The 10,145-nt window shown below is 34.8% G+C and overlaps 1 protein-coding gene across 5 annotated transcripts; it reads left to right on the top strand.

The window, feature by feature from the left end:
* The first annotated feature begins 789 nt into the window (after positions 1-789).
* On the top strand, positions 790-8,970 carry LOC101216296 (pentatricopeptide repeat-containing protein At2g41720). 5 transcript variants are annotated; one of them, XR_004215126.1, is made up of 10 exons: positions 790-1,257; positions 1,508-1,680; positions 1,813-1,918; positions 4,063-5,172; positions 5,269-5,374; positions 5,458-5,662; positions 5,912-6,044; positions 6,350-6,443; positions 7,652-7,772; positions 8,440-8,461. XR_004215126.1 is itself a non-coding variant. In XM_011653903.2 (10 exons), the coding sequence occupies exons 1-10, from the start codon at positions 856-858 to the stop codon at positions 8,454-8,456; spliced, it is 2,478 nt and encodes an 825-aa protein (XP_011652205.1). In that variant the 5' UTR covers positions 790-855; the 3' UTR covers positions 8,457-8,970. The 5 variants fall into 5 exon arrangements, 4 of the variants coding, with proteins under 4 accessions (XP_011652205.1, XP_031738070.1, XP_031738071.1 ...); XM_011653903.2 differs by having other exon boundaries at positions 6,339-6,443; positions 8,440-8,970; XM_031882210.1 differs by lacking the exon at positions 7,652-7,772 and having other exon boundaries at positions 6,339-6,443; positions 8,440-8,582.
* The last annotated feature ends 1,175 nt before the right edge of the window (positions 8,971-10,145 follow it).

Raw genomic sequence — 10,145 nt, 5'->3', positions numbered from 1 at the left:
TATCTAATTTTATTAATTTATTTGTAATAAATATCTAATTTATTGGAAGTTGTTCGATGTCAAATGTTGAAACGTGATCGTCAAAAATTGACTAATGGTGATATTGGCAAACATTGATTTGAGGTTGAGGTTGCATGAAGTGGTAACAACGGTTATAAAAAATAGTTGTTGAAAATTGATTGACGATGATGATTGTGAAAAGAAAAAGTGGTTGTGCCAAGAAACATACGTGAACAAGGGTTACAAGTGACCGTCTTAATAAAACTATCATTAGAAGTTTGCCGATGATGGCCGTCAAAAGTTTGGTGACAGCAAAACAGAAAAGTAATCGAAAGTTGGCTGACAACCGTTATCAAATATTTTAATGAATATCTAAGTTTGTTAATTTATTTTTAATAATTTAAAAAATGTTAAGAGGTGATTCGAGAAATTACTAAGAAGAATCATCTGACTAGTTTTGATGATTTAAAAATCAATTTAAAGTGATTTTTTATTTTTCAAAAATCAATTTTATTTTATTTATTATTTTAGATAAAGATACAATATCACTACATTCATAAGATTCAAGAAAAAATAAAAAATTTTACATTAAATATAAAATATGTCGCAACACTTGAGATATAAAAAAGAAAAATACAAACATATTTTTAAAATAACAAAATATTGAAACTAAGCTCAAATTTTTTTATAGCTTATTGAATATATTTTATGAACACTTCTATTTTTTTAACAATTTAAAATATATATATATATACGTACTTATTATTTTAAAGAAATTTTAGACGAGATACCTGTACTGGTCGCTACTCAGCTTGGCTCATTTCATTTCTCATGGTCTTTCTCCCTCTCTAATCCATGGCGTCACTGCCACCCCACTGCCATTACACCTCCTCTAACCACCACAAAATGTCCTATCCCGTCGTTTGTCCTTGCCGGAGCTTGAATTCCACTCTTCCTAAAACTCTCATCATTTGCAAGAATTCGAAAAACGAGTCGGCGTTCGAAGAGAGAAAGCAAGTTTTAGTAGACTACGACAACGGCAAACACGAAATTCGAACACTCGTTAACGGGCTCAGGAAACAAGATATTCCCAGGCGGTACCAATTGCGAGTTAAGGGCGAACGATTCCAGAAGGACTGGACGGTCACTGAAGTCGTACAAAGGATTCTGAAGCTACAACGCTCTGGTGATGTCGAGGCTTTGCTAAATTGCTGGGTTGGACGATTTTCTCGAAAGAATTATCCTGCTCTTATGAAGGTATCGCTCTTTCTCTCTGTCTTCTTTAACAGCTTATTGCGCAATGGTTAAACTTTGATTATTCGACTCGTTTGAGTTTACATGCTTGGTGTAAGTTTGTGAAACGGTCATAAAATATTCCTTTTACGTTATGAAGAATTGAGTTAACAAGATTTTTGTTCTCTACTTCAAGAATTTTCTTTGCCGGGAAATATATATCTAAGCAAAAAAAAAAAAAAAATCAACTCAACGGTTCTTTCCTCTTGTGCAGGAGTTGACTCAAATTGGTTCCATTGAACACTGTGTTCAAGTATTTGATTGGATGAAGAACCAGCGGAATTATTGTGCCCGTAACGATATCTACAATATGATGATAAGGCTGCATGCCAGACATAACCGAATTGATCAAGCTCGTGGTTTGTTTTTTGAAATGCAAAAATGGAGGTAGGTCTTAGATTCGCCATTGTTGAAGTATTGAATAATGTTTCTTGTGTGGTCATGTGAAAGTTTTGTTGTTGTGTGACGCCACTTTGATTTCTGTTCAAATGTTGTTAATTGAACAATATTTCTTTTTAGATGCAAACCTGATGTCGAGACCTACAATGCCCTAATCAATGCACATGGTAGAGCAGGTCAATGGCGTTGGGCAACGAATATAATGGAAGACATGCTACGTGCAGCTGTGTGTATTTATATACTTCCCTTAAGATCTTAGTGCCTCTGATTGACTGTGAGCAACCTTCTTGTCTTTGATTGGTCAAGTACACTTACACATACATGCATGCATGCATCTGTATGCCCATAAGCCACCACCCTTCCATGTTCAAGAATGTGAAGAACTAGGAATAAACCTTTAAGATCAACACCTCAGGAACGATAAAGTTTTGCATTTGTACCACTACGTTCAGCTCTAGCTTCATACCGGAATGTAAAATAGTTATTTATTGATGTAGACATCAAGTTCATCTCCTGTCGGTGTTGAGCAGCCTTTGTAGCTTATTTTCATTTTTGCACATTTGATACCTTTAGCAGCATTACTTTTGCCTTTTGAATTGATACTTTCTAGAGCATTTTTGTGATTAGGCTAGGTTGCCTAGTTTCTCAGAGGTAGTGAAGTACAGCCTCTGGCTTCTTTCGGTCAATAGTCCTATTCCTTAATCTCTAAGAGGGAGGGGTGTGGAGGGGGAGGGCTCTTTAAGGAGAGAATCAAGGGAGTTGAAGAAGTTTCAATTCTGTTATTTGCAATGTGAGCATGTTTCTGCAAAAGCTAGGGACTCAACTTTTTACACACGCACGCATATATTTGTTGGAATCTTTGAGGGCTTGGGGAGGGGTAAGAGAAGGTTGGTTTATGAGCTTTTTCTCCAAAAAAAAAAGAATAAAAAACTTCGATTTGGAGGTCGAGGTTGAATCCATGGAGGCCACCTACCTAGGAATTAATTTCCTATGAGTTTCCTTGATACCAAATGTTGTAGGGCTAAGCGGGTTGACTCGTGAGATTAGTTGAGGTGCAGGCAAGCTGGTCCAAACACTCACGAATATAAAAAAAATCTTGATTTGGTTATTTTGTTAGAATCCAAGTGATTCAGTTTTCGCGTGAGCTTTGTTTGGAGTGTTTATGGAAGAAGGGGGTCTATTGAGTTGTTTTTTGCTTGACTCTTGAGGTTGTAGTTGTAGGTGCTTCAGGAGTCATTTTGGTGTTGTGGAATTACGCATAGTGTCTTTTGTGGAGATGGTTAAGGGGCTCATATTTTCCTTATGTATTGTTTACCTTTCCTGATCAGCAATTAGGTTGGACAATTTGGGTGCACGAGCTTTTGAGATAGGGAAATGAAAATTGAGAGTTTTTTGGTAAGAACTAGAAAGTTGTTACGGGTTTTGTGGGGCTTGTTGGTGTTTAACTAGGGACTTCCATGTTTCTAGATTTTTGGTAGTGGTGGAAAAGTTGAGCGAGGGCTTCTCTGGATAACAAGTTTATTGAGGATGGTAGCATTGTGGACCTCCACTGATCAATGGAGATTTACATGGTTTAACTTGCATGAGAGATGGTTTATTTCATGCACTAATGATTGATTTGAGTCCCTTTAGCTTTTGCATAAGACATAAGTCCATCCCTGGGCCACCATGAATAGGGTTGTTCTTCCCCAACTCTCGCTCTGTCACTTTATAGGAATGGTAACAGAGAGAGCTATGGTGTAGAAAAGAACAGTTGAAAACACAATATCAATCCATATATCGTCTCTTAGTTGAAGATGTTTCTTTAATACCTTCAAAAAGGTAGGAAGAGCAGTTTTGAATGGGTGAAAAGCATGGGGATGGAAGATTTTGTGAAAGGTTAAAGAGAAGAAAGGGGTTTCTTGAGATGGAAGTATGCACATTGTAAAGGAATGAAAAAGAAATTTGTTATGGATTGAGAATTATGGGGTGATGGACTGACATGCATCAGAAGCATTGTTTGCTATTTGCTTGGATGCTATAAGTCCTCTTTTTTCTAGCTTTAGCCTTTTTATGGGATCATATTTCTTTTTTTGGCTGGTCTCTGTCCCTTCTGTACAACAACCCGAACTTATGTGAAATATTTTACATTATAAGACCAACTGAGTTACAAGATTTTTTTAAAAAATTCAGTTTCTACTGATATTATTTCTTATTTATTATATAGATAAATAACCATTAATGATAAAATAATAAATAATGAAGAAAGTTATCGAAAAATACCGTGAATATTCAAACAATGTAAACAAGTTTATGTGAATTAATTTTTAAATCTTAATTTATCAATATAGATATTGTGCTATGCAATTTATGATTTCTTGATTTGCACAGATCCCTCCTAGTCGATCGACGTTTAATAATTTAATAAATGCATGTGGATCTTGTGGAAATTGGCGAGAAGCTTTGAGAGTTTGCAAGAAAATGACAGACAATGGGGTTGGTCCTGATCTTGTGACCCACAATATTGTTCTATCTGCGTACAAAAGTGGGGCTCAGTATTCAAAAGCTTTGTCATATTTTGAATTGATGAAAGGCACAAACATCCGACCTGACACCACTACACTTAATATTGTGATTCATTGCTTGATAAAGGTCAAGCAATATGGACAAGCCATTGAAATCTTTAGTTCCATGCGGGAGAAGAGGTCTGAATGTCGTCCCGACGTTGTGACATTCACAAGCATCATTCATCTTTATTCTGTTCGTGGACAGATTGAAGATTGTAAAGCTGTATTTAGTACAATGCTGGCGGAAGGCATAAAACCTAACATTGTTTCGTATAATGCTTTAATAAGTGCATATGCATCCCATGGGATGGATAAAGAAGCTTTTTCAGTTTTTGATGAGATGAAAAGGAGTGGTTTTTGTCCGGATGTTGTATCTTATACATCTTTAATTAGTACATTTGGAAGATCTCAGCAGCCTGCTAGGGCTAGAGAAGTGTTTGATATGATGAAGAGAAACAAATGTAAGCCAAATCTTGTTAGCTACAATGCACTGATGGATGCATATGGATCAAATGGCTACTTACCTCAAGCTGTTGACATCTTACGTGAGATGGAACAAGATGGAATTCATCCAAATGTTGTTTCCATATGCACCCTCTTGGCTGCTTGTGGACGATTTGGTCAAAAGGTGAATATAGATTCTGTGCTTTCAGCTGCTGAGCTTCGGGGAATTCATTTGAACACTATTGCGTGTAATTCAGCTATTGGGAGCTATATGAATATTGGTGAATATGAAAAGGCAATTAATTTGTATAGATCAATGGAGAATAAGACTACTAAACCAGACTCTGTCACATTTACTATCTTGATAAGTGGTTGTTGTAGGATGTCAAAATATGAAGAAGCACTCTGCTTTTTCAAAGAAATGTTAGATTTAAGAATTCCTTTGTCCAGTGAGATCTACTCTTCTATGATCTGTGCCTATAGTAAGCAGGTGAGTACTCTAGCAAGACGAGATACTTCCCTCATCTAGACTACCTGTCAATTGAGATAAATCCTTTATTGCTTGTTTAATTTTCATACATTTCAGGGTCAACTTGTGAAAGCAGAATCTTTGTTCAATTCATTGAAGGGGAGTGGTTGTTGTCCTGATTTAGTTACATATACAGCAATGATAAATGCATATAGTGCATCTGGTAGGTTTTTCAGTTCATTGATCTGATTTGACTGTATTGATATTGTTTGATTCTGAATTTTTATAATTTAATTTTCCTATCAGAGATGTGGGAAAAAGTTTGCGCCTTATATCAGGAAATGGAAGCAAATAACATTCAACTAGATTCTATAGCATGCTCCGCGTTGATGAAAGCATTTAATAAGGGAAACCAGGCTTCCAACGTTCTTATTTTGGCAGAAATTATGAAGGAGAAGGGAATTCCTTTCAATGATGCCAATTTCTTCGAAATGTTGTCAGCTTGTAGCATGTAAGATTTAACATGTATATATTTTACATATTTTCTTTAGTAGTTAGCTAAACATTAACTGACAGTTTTTTCATCATCCTCAAACATTTTAATACGATAATCACTTACGATTACAGATTTATGGAATCATTACAATTTTTTCTGAGGCATCCCTCTTTGCTTTGGATCATTTGGGCACATAAGGTTTTCAGGTTTACTTAATTGTGTTATTTCTTTCACTAAAAACTATTTACTGAACTGTATATGCAGACTGCGGGATTGGAGGAAAGCTACAGACTTGATAAATCTGATGGAGCCTTCTTTTCATCTTGTTTCACTTGGAACTATTAACCATCTTCTGCAGTTTCTGGGAAAAAGTGGAAAGACGGAGATTATGATAAAGGTAATTGGAAATGAAAGTATACTCTTAGATTACCAATTGACCCAAAGCTAGGTTTTGGGTCAAGGCAAATTAATATCATACTGAGGCAAATAAAAAATTATATCACTCGATATATATATTATTTTTATTAGTTAATGTTTGGAGTTTAGCAAAGTTTTCTACACCTTTCACTTCGGTTCTCTGTTCCCCTTTTAAGATAGTTTAAAGTACGATATCTATGAACATGATTTACATCTACCAAGTGTTTGTATCCGTGTAATGTGTTGAACTCAGATATTTTGCCCACAAATACAGCTGTTTTACAGATTCGTGGCATTGGGATCCAGTGTCAATATCAATACTTACTCAATCTTGTTGAAGAACCTTTTGTCTGCTGGAAAGTGGAGAAAATACATTGAGGTATGCTTCATATTTTGATAATATGACATTTCAAAACCCTTGGAGCTTTTCATACTAATATATATCCATGACGACTGAATATAGGAGTTGTATATTACTTGGACATTAGTTATCCCATGCATTTTTTTTTCCTGATATCTTGGTACTACTGCTATTACTAAAGCAACTTGTGAGCAAGCCTAGACTTTGGAGCAGTGCTATGAGAATTATTAGTACTTTTCTATATATGGAAGTCTAAAAGAAGCTTTAGTCAAGATACTGATAGTTATGGTTTCTAAAGTAAGAAAAAACGTTTAAATGTCTAATGCAAATTGATATGTTGAAAGATGTTCCCAGTGCCTAATATGGCGTATGTTCTTTTCCAGAAATGTCTTTTGGCCTAAAAAGTTTTTTGAAACACTGTTTACTCTTAGGAATGTCTTTTTGTCATTCATGTTTTGATATGGACGAGGGTTTATTTATCAATCAAGGTACTAAGTCAAGGGAAGAATTACAGAGCTTCCTCCGTCTCCGAAGTTCAACTTTCTATCAGACTGAATATAGCAAAAACGTCCCCCTCGCTTATTTTCTCACTATGCATATCACTCCATTCGCAGCCCACTTGCTATTTTCTCGTGGGTCCACTCTTAGCTTAGTTCTATCAGCCTATTATTCACCACTACCCTCTCTCGTGGCCTCCTCTTCTACACTTGCTTAATAGGGGTGCACCAAGTTTCGGTTCATTGGTTCTCATTTGTTGTTTTGGGGCTCAGTTTTCTTTTTCTCCCTTATGGTCTTTCCTTTAGGTTGAGACTCAGCTCGTCCATAGCTTTTTTGGTTCTCAGTGTTTTCTCATTGGGGAAGTTTCTTTTTGTATATTGTATTTCGTTCTCTTTTAATTCTCTGCAGTGGTTCCTTTTGTCTCATTCGGTTCTATTTTTCACTCAGTTTGAATTCTTTTTATTTATTTAATGAGAAGTTGTCTCTTTTGTTTTTCTTCAAAGAGAAAATCCAAACAATGTAACTGTCTTTAAGTCTCTGGAGTTCGGTACAATTTTGGTTAATATTTTCACCCTTTAATTAAGTTTTTGCTTTCTATGGAAAAATAGATAGAAAATGACCAAACTCGCCAACATTTGATTCCGTTGAATACCACATGACACGATTTTTAAGTTTTCTCATCATATTCCCAGCTAGGAATATAGAAATTTAAACAAACTAGCGTACAGGTATTGCAGTGGATGAATGATGCAGGAATTCAACCGTCTCATGCAATGTACAATAACATACTTTTCTTTGCACAACATTGTGGTGATGCTGAGTACGCTGCTGTCATCAAAGAAAGAGTTGGTATGCGGTTGTGTATTTCTCTAATTAGTGTTGTTTTAGCTCGAAACAACCTTACATAAAATAAATTTAAAAATAGACAAGTTATTTGACTTTGTTACTTTCCTATATGGAGGGCTTTTGAATGTTTGAGTATTAGTCTCCTTTCATATTTTTAGTGAAAAGTAAAACTTTTTTCAATAATAATAATAATAAAACAACTAACAAACAAACAAAAACCCAAAGCACATGGAGCAAAAGAAGAAGAAGAAAAGAAAGTAATGGCGAACAGCCGTAGTTAAACTTCCCCAATACATCTCTACCCTTGCCGAGAATCTTCTTTTTTCTCTGAAGCTAAATGTTTCAGACTTGTGAATAAAAAAACTTGTCCTCTGCAAGATGACTTCTATAACTAAACTAACCATACAAAGGCTAAACTTACAAATTAAAAAGACTTCGGGTGAACTTATGATAAAGCATGAGAATGGTACCCTGCGAAATTTAAAGTAGAGATGTATGATAAGATAGCTGTATGTAATTTTCTGTCATTTCAGGTTTGGTTGAATTGAGTTGAGTTGTCACCATCTTTAAACGTGTGCTTGGTTATTAATAATGGAAAGCTTCATTTAGTTTCATTATATTATCATTTTCAATCTTGTAGTAATCTTTTGCACCACACAATCAAATGCAGAATCTCTAAAGAGATAGCCAGGAGCAAACTTTGTCTTCGTATCCTTCCATTTTATCAGATAAGGTGTTAATATGCGTCTACCCCCTATGAGGGTGCAGCACAGCGGTTGGAAATCTTGTTGAGAGATACAACAGGTGATTTTGCCACCAAAGTTTCTATGTTCATAGCTGGAATTTCCGTAATCACATCGTGAAGAGGGATTTTGAAGAAGTGATGTTTATAGCTGGAATTTGTCAGCATTTATCAAGGATGGCACAATCTAGCATTTCTTATGTAGCTGCAGTGATGTACGTGGGATAGAGGAGTTGAACTTCTAACCTCAAGGTCGATAATACGAGCTCTACATTAGTTGATTTAGTGCTCGCTTTGGCAAGGTCTCTTGTTTATAGCTCAAGTTCCTTGAGAAGTTTGTCCTCGTTATATGTAATGTAAAGTTATAACCAGCTGTATCAGATGTTTGTAATGCAATCTTCTATATTTCAATAAGACATACTGTTTAAATGCAAGAGCTCTCTTATAATGACTCTTCAATTAGCTCAATCTTCTCTATGGATTTGGGGAGGGATTTCTTATCTAATATTGTGCTTGATATTACATCTTTTTCTGGTATACAATAGGAAATGGGGTTGGGAAGATTTGAATTCCAAATATCTGGTCATTAACATATTCGTATTCTAGTTGAATTATATATGCCACTTTGGAACAAAAACTCGTGATAGATTCACGTGTTCACACAAACTATGAGTGGTTGATCGGTTTCAAAGAAAGGAACACTCTGAATTATTAGTTTGTAGTTGTGATAATAACTTGTAGTACACATTTTTCCAACAAATTTGACCATTGTAAAGGTTCTTATGAAGTTGTTTACGAACATAGTTTTCTTCTTTATTTAATAGCAGTGTCTATTAATGATAAAATCTTAAATTTTTTTATATTTCGTGAATATTTTCAATAGTTTTACCTTTTGCAATAATTCTCTTTCAAATATAGTAGAATGAACAAAAATGTTTATAAATATTATAAAATATCGTAGTCTATATGTAATAGATCATAATAGGTTACTATACGTGTTTACACAATAGTTATCTGTTGCACTGTAACAATACAAATAGATATAAATAGTAACCTCTTGTGATCTATCATAAATAGATTATAATATTTCAAATAGGACACAAACTTAGTAGTCTATCTGGATATAAGTATTTGCAGATATTTTAACTTATATTAGTATTTTTTTATATTTGAAAAGAACGATGCGTAATCTTAAATGCAACCTAGGATGTGAATTAAAAATACTTTGTTATAAATGTTGTCAATCGACAAACTTGCTGAATTTTTTTTTTTTTTTTTGCTTTTCACCTATTATTGTTTAACATAATAATTGTTAAAGAAAATCAACTTAAGTGTGGAGTGACAACCCACATGCCAGCGTTCGCGAGAATTGATTCCCGATAGAAAAACCTACCACGTCCAATTGATCCAATAAATTCACAGGAAATAGGATATTTGGACAATTTATGGTGGAGAAGTCGAGAGCAAATCCTTGGATCTATCCAATCTCAGAGATTTTACGAAATTAATACGGATGACGCACAAAGGTCCAATCTAGGCCATTAAGACGAAATCGGGTGACATCATCATCATTGTGATATGAAAAGATAATATCGAGAAATACTTAAGGACAAATGCAAACATGTCTTTTCAAC

This window comes from Cucumis sativus, chromosome 3, assembly GCF_000004075.3.
Source record: "Cucumis sativus cultivar 9930 chromosome 3, Cucumber_9930_V3, whole genome shotgun sequence".
Lineage (NCBI taxonomy): Eukaryota > Viridiplantae > Streptophyta > Magnoliopsida > Cucurbitales > Cucurbitaceae > Cucumis > Cucumis sativus.
This window is presented reverse-complemented; position numbering and strand designations above follow the sequence as displayed.

What these genes read in the sequence shown, in the direction of transcription:
- LOC101216296 (XM_011653903.2), top strand. Translation starts at nt 856, where the DNA reads ATGGCGTCACTGCCACCCCACTGCCATTACACCTCCTCTAACCACCAC. An exon ending in AAATGCATATAGTGCATCTG is followed by an intron (nt 5,375 to 5,457) that starts GTAGGTTTTTCA and finishes TTTTCCTATCAG; the next exon opens with AGATGTGGGAAAAAGTTTGC. An exon ending in ATGTTGTCAGCTTGTAGCAT is followed by an intron (nt 5,663 to 5,911) that starts GTAAGATTTAAC and finishes CTGTATATGCAG; the next exon opens with ACTGCGGGATTGGAGGAAAG.